Raw genomic sequence first — 17,798 nt, 5'->3', positions numbered from 1 at the left:
TAATTAACCAATTTCTTACAGAACCTCAAGCGGTACGAAATTTAATCGTATTTTGCAAAAACGAAAGTGCTTTGTGGATTAAGTGGCAAGCTCCATATCCACCTACAGGAAATGTGTCGCTTTACAACATCACTCTTAAGGATGGTGAAACAACACAAAATTCTTCTTCAAATTCATCTTGCGAATTATGGGATGATTTCTCATGTGCTACATTCACGGAGTTAAAAAAAGAGACCAACTACACCATTATCGTAAATGATACGAAAGTATTATAACTAAAATAAAAAGCTTATTTTATAGGTACAGGCGAAAAACGAAGGTGTTCAAGAAGAGGGAAATGAGGTAAATGTAACAACTCAAACAATCCAGGAAGGTTAGTGATCAACAAAGAAAATAGTTGAAGGGCGGCAGTGGAACACAAAATTTCTGAAAACGTGGGGCGTAACTTAATAAAATTTGACATTTATGTAAAGTTTGTTTAAAAAATGGTTCTCACTCGAGAACACAATTTATTAATGAACGAACCCTATTTTGGAAATGGAAACGAATAAAATAGTGACTGGTTTTGCCATATACAAGTTTGGTGTAGTTTCGGCAAAACCTCTCTTCATCACGGATGTTCGCATGATGTAAGCTACGCCGACGATTTCAGAATTGTGTTTTCCACAGGCTCCACTTACCTCCTTTTTTTAAATCATGTTATAATTCCAGAGTGTCCAGCTCCGCCAAATTTAAGAATTAACTTATCCAGTAAACCTAAAGAAATTATTTTATCATGGGATCACCCACTTATTATGAACGGCCCTTTAGAAAAATTTGTGATTGAAATAAACGAGAAAATCATCAGGGAACCTTACAATATTACAGAAAGAAAGTATCAACGAACGTATAATTATACGGTAGGTTGCTTGGGTTTTATTACGCAGATCTTGATATTCGCTATTAGATTCCAGTTGAAGAAAAAAATGTCTACAGAATTAGCGTACGGGGAATAAATCAATTCAAGGGTGAAAGAGTCCAAATAAATGCAACTAGTTATTCACTGTTTGTTAATTACTCATCAATACCTATTGTGGAATGGTGTTCATCCTCAAAATGTTTTCTATTAATTCCAAAACCTGAGAAAACTAACGGAAATTTCTCTGCGTTAATAATGAAAAATGATGGAAAATATTCTGAAGATGAGATAAAAAATACATACAGATCATTACTAAATAATTCACATCTAAATGAGAGCAAATGGATTGTTAAAATGTCATCTTCTCAAAACGATGGTTTAGAAGTAGAACTTGGTGACATGTTTAACAGAAGTATTTTTGAAAAGAATAGCACGCATCTCATGTACTTAATTCAAGATGATGTTGATGGTTTAACGGTTTATGCTCTTGAGAATAAATCAAATAAAAGGATTCACATGAGTCATGCTGAAATTCCATTCATTCCTATAATCATTGGAATCACCATTGTCGCCATTACGATTTTGATATGCGGATTTCTTTGTTATGCGTTCGTTTTCCAACCAAATTATTAAAAGAATGTTGTTACATTTGATGTTTTAGATGTAAATATAAAAAGTTTCCGTTCAAGACCGGGCAAGAACACAAGAATATTGCTGAAAAATTTGAACTCATACCAAAAAGGAATATTCAGAGTGAGCCAACTTTACTGAACAATAACACACAAATTTCAAAACCCATAAAAATTAATGATCTCGAACAATATTTTTTGACATCATTGGAAGATGATCCCGAAGATAACCAAATAACTCAACAATTTGAGGTTTCGTTTTATTTATTTAATTGAATGAGCTTACTCGATATTTATTACAGGCAATACCTAAAGAGTGCCTAAAGAAATCTAATTACGGGCGACTTCCCGAAAATTTTCCAAAGAATCGCTACAAAAATACAATTGCTTGTAAGATTAATATCGACAAATGTTCACATTTCGAAGTTAATAGCTAATTTATAGACGATGACACACGAGTCATTTTAGAGTACAACGATGAAGAAGGAGACTACATCAACGCCAATTATGTCAACGTGAGTAACTCCTTTGGTGCATCGATACACCAAATTACAAATAAAATAATTTTGCAAGGGTTACGACACTCCCAAAGCCTTTATTGCGACCCAGGCTCCTCTGCCAACGACAGTACAAGACTTTTGGCTAATGATATGCCAAGAAAACGTTACAACAATTGTCATGTTAACAGAAGTGCGAGAAAATGGCATCGTTAAATGCGAACAGTACTGGCCCGATTTCCCGTCAACATGCAGATTTGGAAAATTTTTGATCGAAAATGTGTCGACAAAAATTTTTCCCGATTACATCGAACGAAATCTACAGGTAAAATATGAAAACACGACACATTTTGTTCAACATTTTCAGTACATAACGTGGCCCGACCATGGAGTGCCTTTATGTCTTCAAGCCTTCACCTCATTTATGAAACAGATAGAGGACATACACAAGGTCCCGATGGTGGTACATTGCAAGTAAGTATCTTTTCAATATCTGTCCTCACCGGGACTACTACTGGAGTACTTACTCTAGTGCGGGATGTGGACGAACAGGAACTTTGATTCTATGCGACATAATTCTAAAAATGGCAAATCATGAAAATCAAGTCGATTTTCCCGGGATTCTGAGGAGAATTCGAAACGCAAGAATTGGTCTCGTCACTACCGTAGACCAGTACATTTTTGCTCACCGTGTGATACTGGAATATTTGTTCGGACAAGATTTTTCGATTCCCATTAATGAAAAATTTGAGAGCAATGTTAATAAAGCTGTAAATTTGAAAGCCACGAATTTGCTAATGCAACACTTGGCTAAAGCGATCGATCAGTACCAACGAACAATGTTTAAACTACATCATCAATTCACCGACGAAGAAAAGGCCAAAAATCGATTTTCTCACATATTACCAGGTAATAACACTTATCCTCTTGTCTCCTCTAACCGGATGAACCTTAGGTCACTCGCAAGTATTTTTACCTTTAACTGTGAAGAACTCATCAAATTACATCAACGCCGTGAGTGTGGACTGTTACCGTTACCCCAGAAAATTCATATTAACGCAACAACCCATGCCCAACACGGTTGAGGACTTTTGGACGTTGATCCTAGAATACGAAATAGACACAATAGTGTCTCTGAATGAAATCGTTCAGGACGATCAAGTAAGTAGGTTCGATTTAGGGTCAAAAACCGTATGAGCTGCTTTTACAGAGCTGTCCACGTTTCTGGCCAACCCGCAAGGAACGGCTTTGGTCCTTTGGTGATTCCATGGAGATCACTTTTCTTAACCGAACAAAAGAAGACTCACACGACACAATTAGAGTGAAAATCAATGATGTAAAAGAGGAGTCGAAGAAGAAAATCGTCAACATCATAAATATGAAAAACTGGAAACGTGAAACTCTGGTGCCAGCTAATGTAAAAGACTTGATTCTCGTGTGGAAAAGAGTAATGAAAAGCAGCAATCAAATTATTGTCAGTTGCTAGTAAGTTAAGGGTAGTTAGTTGGTCGTTTTAAATCGAATGGTAACGATTTTAGTGATGGAGCAACAGCCAGCGGACTTTTTGCAGCTTTGGCTTACTTATTAGAAAAGATGAATATGGACCATAACTGTGACGTTTTTTCTGCGGTCAAGACTGTTAGGCAAGGTCGTCCTCAGTGTGTCCAATCTGTAGTAATATGACGTCGGACTTGATTCGTGATGTTTTAAAAACACAATTTTTTTCAGGAACAACTTGAATTTTTATACTGGGCAGCGGTGGAATATCTTCGAGAGTTTAAAATTTATGATAATTTTAATGGTTAGATTAGGAAAACAATAGAGTGGACAATACAACAAAAATTAGTAATGACATACAATGGAAATGAAAATGTAGATAATGTGATTATTTCTATATACATTGCTGAGTGTTATTGTTTGCAATTTTATAATTAAAACTGAAACGTGTCATCTGACAAAAAAATATTTAAAACATCAAGGTTGAAAAATTTCTATACGTACAGTTGCGGAATTAAAATTTCGGGCAGTATTTTTCTGTCACTTCAACAAAATCTCTGTAAACCACCTTTTACTGTCATCATGACTGACATTGAAAAATTAAACTTTACTGTGTCAGTCACGCAGTCAATTACACTGCGTGTAATTAAATTATCGGTTTAATATGTTGCCCACCCGTTATTATGCCACAAATCATAATTTTTGAACGCTAAAAAGGCAAAAACATTGACAATACTGCCCGAAATTTTAATTCCGCAACTGTACTATTGGGAGCATAAAAAGTGGGACATCAAACTTCTGTCAGTTTAAAAAAATTCGATGTAGTTCAAGGGTTAATTGTCATTTGGCCTTTGATTATTGTCATACAACGAGTGGGTAGGAAATTGCCGGAAATTTTTGATCTCAGATACCAGTATTTATTTCGGCGGCGAAAATTGACTTAAGAAACAAATACGACAATTTCGTACCGACGAGTTTGTTTTCGGCATGACAATTCAGATTGAAAAATTCTATGAAAGAAATACTTGAATAGTAGTTTGTAATTTAAAAAAGGTTGTTATAGCAATTCGTCAATAAATAGTGAATATTTCCGCGGCAATTTTTTTAAAACCAGCGTGGTTGGTTCGTACTGACTAATTTCGTAAATCTGATTGGTTGAGAGACTGCGAGTTTAATTGTCATTCAAATTTAATTAAATTAATGAATGAACCTTAGAAACCCTGGGAGCAACATTTATAAATCATACAAGTATAAATTTCATGTGGATTTCACCCGGTAGGCAAAATGTTGTGACATATCTTATCGAGTACGAGGTGGGTAGAAAAATCTTTTCTTAATATTTATACAAGAAAAATGCAATTAGGTAAAAGCAAAACTGTTTTTGTCTTTTACTTTCAATACGCTTAATTAAATCTGCTTAATTAAATAAATGCTGTGTAATTATTACTATTATTTTTGTATTTTAAACACTTTTTTATTATACCTGAATCATAATCCCTGTTTTTGACACTAAAATGCGTAAAATACTAAAGCTTTACGGGTTGGTTAGGTAACAACAAATTCACCTACATTTTGAACAATGATAAATAGACATTTATACACAATTTATGATAGCAACGAAACAACAACAATTGACCAACGATTAATGATACAGATGACTTCGGAAAAGTTATTTCAATTTACTTTTTTTTGTTATAATTTTCAGTTGTAGTGCAGGTATAGTAAAAAATAGCGTATGATACACGTTTATAAGGGCCTTTAAGGATGAACTGGAGTAACATTGAAAAATGGCGAAATTTGCTTAAAATTGGTACAATAGTCCTTTCATCCATTCTAAAGTACTGTGCCAAATTTAAAAAAAATTGGTCGGGATATTTTACACGTGTTCTTATGAGAAATGGAGCAATGGTCGCATAAAAAGTGATAAAAAACATATTTCAAAAAGGCCAATTTTTCTTAAATTTTTCACACGTAAAGTATCGATATCGTAGAATTTTCTAATGTATTTACAAAAAAGTTGGTCGAGGATTTTTCTTGTAATCGCTAATTACATGTGGAAAAACACGGTTTTTGAGGTTATGTATCTGTTTTAATTTCAATAAAAGTGAACAAAATGCATATAATTGACGTCGGTATGCAACATTACACTCATATCGCACGTTTTACTGCAGTTACGTTAAGAACTTTAACAGAAATCAATGAAAATTGAAATTCAGTGTGCTTTTGTTTACTTTCACGTACAGTCTTAGTCAAAAGATTGTAAAATCACATGTAAGTAATTATCTAAATATCAAGAAAACAAACACAAAATTTACTTGCAACTCATTACAATTCGTTTCCAAAAATTATAAACTATTTTTTCAAATATTGATTTCTCGTAATAAACGTTTCATAGCATTATAAGAATTCCGCAACTTTTTGCTGAGATTGTTTATATATATACTATTGTGAACATCGCATTAACGAAAGCACTTCTACAAACGAAACAAATTTAATGATTGGTGTTCCACAAAATTGTATTATTGGGTGCATGGAATTTCGGGCAGCAATTTATTTGTCATTTAAAAAAAACCGTTGTAGTCTAAGCTTTATTGTCATAAATGTCATAATAATTAATTTTGACTGAACTTCAAAATAAACTGTCACAATTATTTTACATTTTAGTGATTGATTTCCAAAGTTTAATCAAAGACTGTTTAGTTTTCGGAAAACAACATCAAAGCACTTGCGCAACTTTTCAGAATTGATGAATGCAATTTGTCAGAATGACATGTGACAATAGTAGATAATAAAATAAGTCAGCCCGAAATTCCGTGCTCCCAATAGTATAACATGCAACATACAACTATTGGGTGATTCAAAATGATTGTGGCCAAGTATGGCAACTATGTACGAAAATTTATGTGGCAACTGTGGGGGTAGGGTAGAGTTGACATTTCCTTGACAGTTCATAGTCGCGCAATTTAGTAAGTTGTCTTATCAATGTGTAATGGAATTGAAAAAATCAAATGCACGCTTATGAAATGTCATACAAATGTCAACTCTACCCCAGTCACACAGTTGCCACATAAATTTTCGTACATAGTTGCCATACTTGGCCACAATCATTTTGAATCACCCAATATTTTTTAGCATAAACATAAAAAAATTAAAACTATTAATCGATCAAGTCAGTGTTAGATCTCCAAATTCCAATGCAACATTAGAATTACCTAAAAAAAACTCTCCTAGAAAACAGCGTTAACATAGAAATAAATGAATTCGTCGGTGAAAAAGCGACAATAAAGGCAACTATTTACTCACTGTTTGTTAGTTACTCGTCAATATCTATTGTGGGAGAATCTAGGTAAATTGCTCGAATGCAATTGCTGGAAAACGAATTTCTCGAAATCAGCTGCTCGAAAGTCAATTGCTCCAACATGACTTTGCTCGATTTGCAAGTTCTTCGAACGGCAATTTCTCGAAAATGTTTTGCTCGAAGGTAATATTATCATGTACTCAGGAAAATGCCGTGATTGTTATTATATCCTGTTCACGTTGGATTGAACATCAGTGGTGCAAATCGCATACATTTGGTATTAACTTTCATATGAGTTGTCATAGTAACTGGTAAGTCATTCATTACTCATTTGCACCACAGCTGTTCTTCCCAACGAACAGGTATTACAAAGGCCGCATCCATATTGCATTTAATAAATTTAAAAAAAAACTGTTTTACTATAATTCAGATCAAAATGAGAGCAAATGGATTTTTAAAATGTCATCTTTTCTAAACGATAGTTCACAATTTGAACTTGGTGACATGTTCAACAAAAGTATTTCTGTAAAGAATCGCACTTATCTCATGTACGTGATTCAAGATGATGTTGATGGCTTAACGGTTTATATTCTTAATGATGAATCAAATCAATGGATGCACATAAGTAATGGTGAAATTCGATTTATTGCTATAATCAGTTCTAATACGACGAGTAGTCAATGTTATGCCGATTATTTTTGTGGTGGTGTTACAAATATCAACGGCGCTGGGATATGAATTTGACGAGTGCGTTAGCACGTTAGCGCAGTTGACCACCGCAAAAATGATCTGTATAACATTGACTACCAGTCGTATTTGGAGGAATATTTAATGAATCAAATTCCTCAAATTTCTTTCAATTTTTCAAATTGTACACTTCAATTTATTAGAAAATAATATGTAGGTATAGTTAATTTCAAAATTATCGAGTACACCCCAAAATCAAGAAGTCGATTTATTACAGTTTTTTCCACATGTAAAGATGCCTTTTTGAAATTTGAGTGTCATATTTTTTATATAGGTTAGGTAAGTTTGACAACATAAAATGTCGCTGATATTTTAGAACACCATAATAGTGTCTGTTTTATCCTCTGCACGGTACTCTTCGCGATGTTATAATAGTGGGCTACCCTCCGGATCGACCACCCTTCTTCTAATTTGGAAAGAATGAGTACTTTCGCATTTTCGGTTAGATCAGGCATTTTGTTTGTCAAAATTGACATTGATCATTGACAAAAAATGTAAGTGCATTTCACACTGTAGAAAATTAGGTGTACTCTATAATTTTGAAATTAACTGTACAATGTCCGCGAGTGGGAATATTCGGTCCAATTTTTTGAAACCATGGTAACAAATGTGTAAAATTGTGTTTTTATTGGTCCATTTTTTACAAATGACAAGTGAATGGAATAGTCATTGGAATCAATATCACCATTATGATTTTTGTATGGGGATTTCTTTGTTATGCGTTGGTTTTTCAACCAAATTTTTAAAAGAATATTACATTTGATGTTTTAGGCGTAAATATAACAAGTTTCCTTTTGAAACCGGACAAGAACACGTGAATATTGCTAAAATATTTTTTTTGTTCGACACTGTCAGAATTTGAGAATTTTCTCCTATGTGAACGGATTTTGATAAATGTCACAACTTGTCAAAACGAAACGTCAAGCTAATTTTAAAGGTTTTAAGCGATTTGGAGCCTTTAAGGGGCTCGTCGAACAAAAAAACGTTGTATTCAACTCGTTCGTGTGTAAATTGGGCCTTTTTTGGCACGCGAGTGAAACGAGACCCAATTTACACACAAACTCGTCAAATAAACTACTATTTTGTTCGACACTGCCAGAATTTGAAAATTTTCTCCTGTGTAAGATATAAGTTTATAAGAGTAATTATTATTTGATAAACTTTCAATAAAACAAGAACGTCCTAATTTTTTTTTCCAATGTAAAGTCTTTACTACACCCATTAAAAAAATCAGTAAATAATTTGTTTTCTTGAGAATATACCTGGAGGCATATCGTAAATACGATTTAAATCAGTTGACCATAAATCAAACAAATTCAAATAAAAATTTCACCCATGAGAGACTGCGATGCTTCCATTTGAAATTCTCGTAAACAATGTAAATGTTATATTTGCGTTTGTTGTTTGAATTCTTATGTCAGTCATAGAGACCAGCACCGAAATAATGCTTGTTTTGTGACGCTACTATACAGGGTGATCCAAATTTTTTTAAAATGCTCTAGCAACTTTATTTCTTGTCCGATTTTAACAAGCGATATATCAAATGAAAAGGCGTTTAAGGGACCATAAACTGCCATATAATATTTATTTTTTAAAGAAGCAGTTTAAGTGGGGTGATATTTAACTTTCTTATTTTAAATACTGACATATGTTTTCCATTACTTATTTTTAAAATCACTATTTTAATGAAACAGCGATTAAAATCAAGTTGCTTTGTGAGACCTGTCAGCTAGAGCATTTGTTACACAAAGAATTTGACAATTCAGCGGCCTGTGCACTTTTTTCACACTCAAAATGCGCTTGTAGCATGTCGGTCATTTCTTCAAATGTATTCATTTTTACTCACGATTACGAGGAAATACAATTTTAACAACTTGTCAAATTCTTTGCGTAACAAATGCTGTAAAAAGCAACTTGATTTTATTCGCTTTTTCATTAAAATGTCTCAATTATTATTTATTAAAAATTTTTATTTCTTCATAACTTTTCAAAAAACAAATAATATTTTTATACAGCAATGTTTAGAAAAATAGTGACTTTAAAAATAAGTAATGAAAAACATATGTCACAATTTAAAATAAGAAAGTTAAATATCACCCCACTTAATCTGCTTCTTTAAAAAATAAATTTTATATGGCAGTTCATAGTCCCTTAAACGCCTTTTCATTTGATATATCGCTTATTGAAATCGGATAAGAAACAAAGTTGCTAGAGCATTTTAAAAAAAATTTGGATCACCCTGTATAATTAAGAATTAAAAACATCACCACATAGACGTTTACGGAAGATAATGTGACACGGGATAACATGAAAGAATAAATGACTAATAGGAATAGGGTTACTGTTCCATTGGGCGGCTGCTGCCGGCTAAATTTTACTTGGTTTCAGGTGCACCGATAAGTTCCGATAAGGTGATCTTTCCATAATTACGTCATCTGACATTAGTAATGAATGAAAACAAATAAGAATTTTCAAACTAAAGAAGAAGAAACATTGATCCCAAAATCAGAATGAACAGAATCATATCACACAATAACAAAAATGCATCTGTGTCTAAAAATAAACTGCCGTTATTTTGGCATTCATGAAAAATAATTTGATATAAATATAAATAAATATAAAAAATAATTATGTAATACCTGATAATAAAAAGATTGTCAGATGTACAAATCGTAGAAATAGTACTAATGATAAGGCAAACATTAAGATAAAAAAAAAAAATCTGAAAATGAATCAATCTTGAAAGATTGTCCAGAACTGCAAAAATATGTGGTTATACTTGTGTTATATTTTAACAAGGACATTTATTCTAGCTGAAGTAATTACATTAATTAAAAACGACAATGTTACGTGTGTTCTCACCGATGAATCAGTGTACTCTGGGCTTTACATTTCACCACTTGAAGATCAAAAGGGTAAAAACATTTTCACGTGTGCAACAATATTTTATTTTTATTTTTATAGGACTAAATCGAACACAAATTCTACTAGACATTTGGGTGAATGACGATTGGCTTATATCAAATAATATTTCTCAGTATCGCCCTATCACTGATATACGTTGGGAAAGTAAGTGCAGCAAGGAAAGTTGTCTTGTTAAAATTAATCTTTCATTACTGGCACTATAGGTTTCGAAGTTTCAAAATTTTCACCCATTAAGTTAGAAAAGAACTCAAAGAACTCAGTTCTAAATTTCTCCGTGTGTCATAAAAATTATTTGGTGTTCAAATTTACTGGTGACGGTAAGAAGAATGAAAGGTCTTTTGAAGTAAAAAAAGTAGGTACAACAGAACATATTTTTCTGTAGTTTAAGTGAAAACTGATATCTCTAGCCAGACACAAACCAACATTTTTGCAAGTGGTCCCATTATGCGTTGAACATTGAAAATATTAACAATCAGAATCAAAATCAGAATGAGGAGAATAAAAAAGATTACCTATTAAAGAACCTATATGACGGTGAATCAATAGGTTCTTTAAATTTTACTGCAGAATGGTTGATTTTTGGTGAAAATGACAAAATTACTCGTAAAATAGTGAAACGTAAGAATTTGCAATATATCTATCAACACAAAATAAGTAATTAATTTTTTTTATTAGACAAATTTAGATATTCTAATCGCATTAGTGAAAATGACAGCCACCTTAACATTTCACGTTTTTCTAAACATTTATGTATTTCCATGTTTGTCTCTGTGGATATGGATTGTTACTTAAACCTAACATTAAAGTCAGGCAACGAAACGGTTAACGAAACAGTTACTGGATTCAACAAAGAAAATTCGTTGAAGGAATGGAAGAAAATACAAATAGAAATCAAAAATAATATTACAGAAAACGCAAAACTCATGTTTTTCCGCGGACGTTCGAATGATAATAAAGAAGGTTATTGGGCGGTCGATAATATTGCTTTTTGCAGACCATCAGTAGGTAATATTCTTTCAGTTTATATATTTTTTCTAATTTTGACATATAAAGTGACACTTTTCAAAATTAACTGACGTTGGGAAACTGGTAACTGGTTACGAAAAGTAAAATCTTTCCTAACTGGTTAGGAAAAATTTATTGTATCATCAATTTGACACTGTCATATTTTTTGTTTTTAAGCAAAATAACCGTGCCTACTTACCTACTTGATATTTTAACACAATAATAATTTATTATTAATGAAATTTATTACTTCGTTTAACGTTTGAAGAAACTTTTTTTTGTCAAAATTAGAAAAAATCTTGTATGTAACACATTAGGAAATGCAATTTTGTGTAACTCGTGTGATTTTGCGGGATCTCGCTGCGCTCGTCCCGCAAATATTCCACTCGTTACACAAAATAACGCATTTCCTAACTGGTTACATAAATACCTATTTTATTACTTATTATAATAAACAAAACGAAATAGAATAAATTCCATCTGCATGTTTATTATAGAATTTGATATCAACATTAATATTTATTTCAGATACTAAAAACATAATTTTACCTACAAACATATCGTATAGCTCTAGATGTAAAGTTCTTGACACAAATCTAGCGGATACAAAAAATTGCCAAAATAGAGGTAATATTGGAAGACATTGTAATATAAGTTGCAGTCAAGTTCTTGGAAAATCGTATCCTAACTGCGAAACTTATAAGATATGTTTAGAAAACTCTAACTGCTCGTGCGCCTGGGGATATGAAGGAGAATTCTGCAACAAAAGTTTGTTGATATGTAAAAAAGCTGTAAAACAATTATGTTTAATAATGATTCGCAGCTTGTGATTCTGGGCGCTGGGGGATGAACTGTAGTTTAAACTGTGGTCCCAACTGTGAAACCTGTGACAATATGATCGGTTGTACGAAATGCAAAAAGGAGTTTTTTCAAGATTACCCAGACTTTCTATGTAATGGTATAACGATAAAATTGCTAAAGTCTCATGGTTAATACTAAAAATCAAAATTTTAGAGACTTTACCGGTTGTAATGCGACCTCCGGTTTTAACATCTATAACGGAACATTCGTTGACCGTTCTTGTAGATATGACATATGACCAGAGTGCAAGGAAACCTGAATATTACCAGATTCAGTATAAAAACGTGTGAAAATGACAGTAACAATAACATTTGCAGATTAATAATAATTGTGATGTTTCAGAGTAACCAAAAAATTTTTCACAATTATTCACAGCCAAAACATTTCAACAATGGCGGCAATGTGACAGAAAAAATCAGTAATTTGTTGACAACAAAGTTAGAACACGAAATAAGAATTATATTGATAGTCCAAAATCAGTCATTTACGGATAAAGTGAACACATTAACAAGTCGCAGTAAGTTGCAGATTTTCTATTTTCACTCAAATTAAATTAAATGAATGAATGAACATTAGAAACCCTGGAAGCAATATTCATAAATCATACAATTATAAATTTAACGTGGATTTCACCCGGTAGGGAAAATGTTGTGACATATCTTATCGAGTACGAGGTGGGTAGAAAAATCTTTCCTTAATACTTTCAATACGCTTAATTAAATCTACTAAACTAAATAAATTATGTGTAATTATTATTATAATTTCAGTGTTTTAAAGACCTTTGTGAACAAAGCACTAACGGAAGTACTTCTACAAACGAAACAAATCTAATGATTGGTGTTCCACAAAATTTTACAACATGCAACATACAACTATTTAGCAAAAACACAAAAAAATTAAAACTATTAATCGATCAAGTCAGTGCTAGATCTCCAAATTCGTCATCAGACATCAATGCAACATTAGAATTACCTAAAAAAATCACGCTGCAAGAAAAGAGCGTTCACATAGAATTAGAATCCTGTGAAGGATTCAACGGTGAACTAAATTACAAATTAATGTATCAGTGCGTCAGTCAGTGGTGTAACAAGCAAATTCAATTTAGAGAAATTGCTCTGACTAAATATAATGATTCATTCAATGAACAAATTCAGGGTTTAAAACCATTCTCCGATTACAGGGTTAATGTAATCGCAATCAGAGGAAATAATAATGTAAGCAGGACTTATGGGACAATAAGGACTCCACCTGGGAGTAAATTTACAATCTTTCAACGTAAATTCCTTTAATTAACCAATTTCTTACAGAACCTCAAGCGGTACGAAATTTAACCGTATTTTGCAAAAACGGAAGTGCTTTGTGGATTAAGTGGCAAGCTCCATATCCACCAACAGGAAATGTGTCGCTTTACAACATCGCTCTTAAGGATAGTGAAACAGAAAAAAAATCTTCAAATTCACCTTGTGAATTATGGGATGATTTCTGGTGTGCTACATTCAAGGAGTTAAAAAATCAGACCAACTACAACATTATCGTAAATAATACGAAATTATTATGATTAAAATAAAAAACTTAATTGATAGGTACAAGCGAAAAACGAAGGTGTTCAAGAGGAGGGAAATGAGGTAAATGTAACAACTCAAACGATCCAGGAAGGTTAGTGATCGACAAAACAAAAGAGTTAAAGAGCGTCTGTGGAAAACAGAATTTCTAAAAACATGCTGCGTAACTTACTAAACTGTCTATTTTCGAGATGGAAGCGAAGAACATACTGACATACTTTATTTTTTGATTATAAACATAAAGTAACAGTTCCAAAACTTTCCAAACAAAATAACCTTTTCAATCTCTCTCCCCCACCCGTCGCCTTCTCTCTCCTTTCTCGCCTCTTCCATATCTCTTTCATCCATCGTATCTCCTTTCTGTCTTGATCCCGTCTATTCAGTCAGTATTTCTCCCCACTACTCCCTCCCGCATCCATTCTACGAGTACATGTGCTCGATCGTCTCTCTCTCTCTCTTCGTAGCACATCCTGCACCTTCTTTTCTTTCCTCCCGTCCAATACCTGTCCTGAATCTGCCACCATTTTTGTCTCTCTTGCACTCTCTCTCCCCAGGTAGGTACTCCGGAATTTCCTCTGTCATACACCTCTCATACACCCTGTTGTACCTTGATTCTTTGATTCTCTCCCTTCTCTCTTGCTGGTCTGTGCTTTGTCTCTTTCACTCCGTCAGCTCTGCACTCATCCATTTCCCTTCTGTTCTCAGTCTTTCCACTTCTTCACTGGGATACCCGTTCCTCTGGTAGCAATTCTCTCTCTCCTTCTCCTCCTTATTCTATTTCTGTTCTCTCCAGCATTCCGTCAGTACTCTTCCCTTCCATCCATTTTGTTAGCTAGCCGTACGTTTTCAGAAGTTGTGTTTTCTACTGCCTGTTTTTTTTTTTTTTTTTGGATGATCATATCGTAATTGCAGAGTGTCGAGCTCCGCCAAATTTAAAAATTAGCTTATCCACTAAACCTAAAGAAATTATTTTATCATGGGATCATCCACTTATTATGAACGGCCCTTTAGAAAAATTTGGGATTGAAATAAACGAGCAAATTATGTCGGCTTACAACATTACTGAAAAAAAGTATCAACGAACGTATAATTATAAGGTAAGTTGCTTGGGTTTAGAGCGCAGATCTTAATATTCGGTATTAGATTCCAGTTGAGGAAGAAAATGTCTATAGAATTAGCGTATGGGGAATAAATAAATTCGATGGTGAAAGAGCGAAAATAAACGCAACTACTTATTCACTGTTTCTTAGTTACTCATCAATACCTATTGTCGGATGGTGTTCGTCCTTGAAATGTTTTCTTTTAATTCCAAAACCTGACAAATCCAACGGAAATTTCTCTGCGTTATTAGTGAAAAATGATGAAAAATATACTGAAGAAAAAATAAAAAATACATACAGATCATTACTAAATAATTCAGATCAAAATGAGAGCAAATGGATTGTTAAAATGTCATCTTTTCAGAACGATAGTTTAGAATTAGAACTTGGTGACATGTTTAACAAAAGTATTTCTGTGAAGAATCGCACTCATCTCCTGTACGTGATTCATAATGATGATGATGGTTTAACTGTTTATGAATCAAATCAAAGGATGCACATAAGTAATGCTGACATTCTTACAATCACTGGAATCATCATTGTCACCATGACGATTTTGATATGCGGATTTCTTTGTTATGCGTTTGTTTTCCAACGAAACTGTTAAGCGAATGTTACATTTGATGTTTTAGATGTAAATATAAAAAGTTTCCGTTCAAGACCGGGCAAGAACACATGAATATTGCTGAAATATTTGAACTCATACCAAAAAGGAATGTTCGGAGTGTACAGGACCGACCTGTACCGTTAGTTAAGGTACCTGACCAGGGAGGACCACACCCCACCACCCTCCCTTAAAAGGAAGACGCATCACACAGGACGAGACAGATAGAAATCAGACAATTCAAACAGACATAACCATCCTTTGTATACAATCGAATCATTTATACTTTATTAATGTTATTGTTTTGAAGTGATTAAATTTTTAAAAACCAACAATTCTTTTCCTGTGGTACAACGCCGCAACACAGAGTAAGCCAACTTTACTGAACAATAACACAGAAATTTCAAAACCCATAAAAATTAATGATCTCGAACAATATTTTTTAACATCATTGGAAGATGATCCCGAAGATAACCAAATAACTCAACAATTTGAGGTTTCGTTTTATTTATTTAATTGAATGAGCTTACTCGATATTTATTACAGGCAATTCGTAAAAGCGTGTTTACATTATATGATTTTACTTATAATTTTTCACAGGCAAAAATCATAAGAAAGGCTTAGGAATACTTAAGAGATGACAAATTTGACGAGATGAGAAAGTCAATGTTTACATTGTTATGAGTCGTTATGAGTTTCCTTAAGATTGTTCGTTGATGTTTAGCGTTGTTGACAGACGAGACAACAAAACTAACCTAGAAAGTCGGGGAAAGTGTAACATGTAATCTTCTCGGGTGTAATTATTGCACGTCGTTGTGATTTAATTGTGCCGAATGGATTCACGGAGAATGATAAAAAAACAAAAATATGGAATGTTGGCAGGCGACTTACTTAACCTATTACTGCTATTGCTTGACTTGCGCAAATTACTATTAAAAAAAAGTAGCACAAGGAGATTTTGGACGTAAATGGCTGGACAGGCTATATTTTGGACGTGGATTATCAAATTTAGTTTTCGAGGAACTGGTCGTGGAGGATAAAGAGAGTTTCAAAAATTTTATAAGAATGTCAACAAGAACTTTTGACGACTTGCTATCAAGTGGGCGCAAAAATCTGTAGACAAAACACAACCTTTAAAGAATGTACAGGGTCATTACTCATTATAAATGATTGTCCCATCGTAGGTGGCTGTGCGCTATGCTTTAGGTGCGCCGCTACGCCCACTAGTTGTGACAAACATTTGTAATGACCCCGTATTTCACCCAGAACTCGATTATTGCTAACACTTAGATATCTTGCCACAGGAGAAACCTTTCAGAGCTTACATTATGGCTGCAGAAGTTCAGTACCATCTACCGTATATGCCCGGATTGAGTTCACAAGATTTGATTTGATTTGATTTTACACAAAAACTTCAGAAGAATAACATTTTTTACTTCATTTCAAACCCCCATTTCTGTTTTTAAAAATCTTCTTCGACACAGAGGAAGACTTAACATTAAAATAAAAGAAAATGCAGAAAAAATATTTTACTTTTTTTTTTTTAAATCAAACGATTAAATATAAAAGTATCGAAGTTTAAGCTTCTGAACACCCATGCGTGATACATAAGTGTTGGGAAATTTTTCATTAAATTTTGTAATTATGTGACGAAAACCGGTCCAACACTGGATTAAATAAATTCTTTGTTCTAAAGGCAACATTTTGAAACAGTAATAAGTAGTTTGTCAAAAAAACAAGGCCAATTGTAATAAAATTTATAACAAAATTAAATTTCAAGTCAAAATTTTAACAGAAAATGTTAATTTAAGAATGCAGTATACCAATATGGGAATTTTAATAACGGAAATGGTTGTTTCAAATGAAGCAAAAAATGTTATTCCTCTGAAGCTTTTGCGTAAAATAAAAAAAAATTTTTTTCTTCACCGGGACTGCTACTGGAGTACCTACTCTAGTGCGGGATGTGGACGAACAGGAACTTTGTTTCTGTGCTACATAATTCTAAAAATGGCAAATCATGAAAATCAAGTCGATTTTCCCGGGATTCTGAGGAGAATAAGAAACGCAAGGATTGGTCTCGTCAGTACCGTAGACCAGTACATTTTTGCTCACCGTGTGGTACTGGAATATTTGTTCGGACAAGATTTTTCGATTCCCATTAATGAAAAATTTGAG

At 33.2% G+C, this 17,798-nt stretch overlaps 2 protein-coding genes across 13 annotated transcripts in view; both read left to right on the top strand.

The window, feature by feature from the left end:
* The window catches only part of LOC138124158 (receptor-type tyrosine-protein phosphatase S-like), a 76,313-nt gene that overhangs the window by 57,528 nt on the left and 987 nt on the right, over positions 1-17,798 (top strand). For 8 of the 12 annotated variants that reach the window (XM_069039097.1, XM_069039096.1, XM_069039101.1 and 5 more), the window contains 13 exons: positions 22-251; positions 301-373; positions 712-899; positions 947-1,506; positions 1,560-1,779; positions 1,830-1,917; positions 1,972-2,042; positions 2,101-2,498; positions 2,557-2,933; positions 2,980-3,185; positions 3,235-3,509; positions 3,563-3,698; positions 3,753-4,973. In XM_069039097.1, coding sequence (XP_068895198.1) covers positions 22-251; positions 301-373; positions 712-899; positions 947-1,506; positions 1,560-1,779; positions 1,830-1,917; positions 1,972-2,042; positions 2,101-2,498; positions 2,557-2,933; positions 2,980-3,185; positions 3,235-3,509; positions 3,563-3,698; positions 3,753-3,830 — 2,900 coding nt within the window. In that variant the 3' untranslated portion in view covers positions 3,831-4,973. Of the gene's footprint in view, positions 1-21; positions 252-300; positions 374-711; positions 900-946; positions 1,507-1,559; positions 1,780-1,829; positions 1,918-1,971; positions 2,043-2,100; positions 2,499-2,556; positions 2,934-2,979; positions 3,186-3,234; positions 3,510-3,562; positions 3,699-3,752; positions 4,974-17,798 lie in introns of those variants that run through there. The other 4 variants (XM_069039094.1, XM_069039095.1, XM_069039098.1 and 1 more) reach the window with 4 other exon arrangements.
* Positions 10,237-15,964, top strand: LOC138124162 (uncharacterized). Its single transcript, XM_069039112.1, has 16 exons — positions 10,237-10,481; positions 10,531-10,635; positions 10,695-10,843; positions 10,899-11,109; positions 11,167-11,496; positions 12,025-12,264; positions 12,320-12,454; positions 12,511-12,641; positions 12,700-12,874; positions 12,934-13,031; positions 13,125-13,611; positions 13,665-13,891; positions 13,941-14,013; positions 14,832-15,016; positions 15,063-15,601; positions 15,652-15,964. The coding sequence occupies exons 1-16, from the start codon at positions 10,334-10,336 to the stop codon at positions 15,815-15,817; spliced, it is 3,399 nt and encodes a 1,132-aa protein (XP_068895213.1). The 5' UTR covers positions 10,237-10,333; the 3' UTR covers positions 15,818-15,964.

Source organism: Tenebrio molitor, chromosome 2 (assembly GCF_963966145.1).
Source record: "Tenebrio molitor chromosome 2, icTenMoli1.1, whole genome shotgun sequence".
Lineage (NCBI taxonomy): Eukaryota > Metazoa > Arthropoda > Insecta > Coleoptera > Tenebrionidae > Tenebrio > Tenebrio molitor.
The sequence above is the reverse complement of the archived record's forward strand: the minus strand, read 5'-3'. Positions and strand labels throughout refer to the sequence as shown.

Bases quoted from the DNA above. Each gene is read 5' to 3' on its own strand.
- LOC138124162 (XM_069039112.1), top strand. From the start codon at position 10,334: ATGTGGTTATACTTGTGTTATATTTTAACAAGGACATTTATTCTAGCT. The intron at 10,636-10,694 runs GTAAGTGCAGCA...CTGGCACTATAG, and splicing joins CACTGATATACGTTGGGAAA to GTTTCGAAGTTTCAAAATTT. The intron at 12,875-12,933 runs GTAAGTTGCAGA...AATGAACATTAG, and splicing joins GAACACATTAACAAGTCGCA to AAACCCTGGAAGCAATATTC.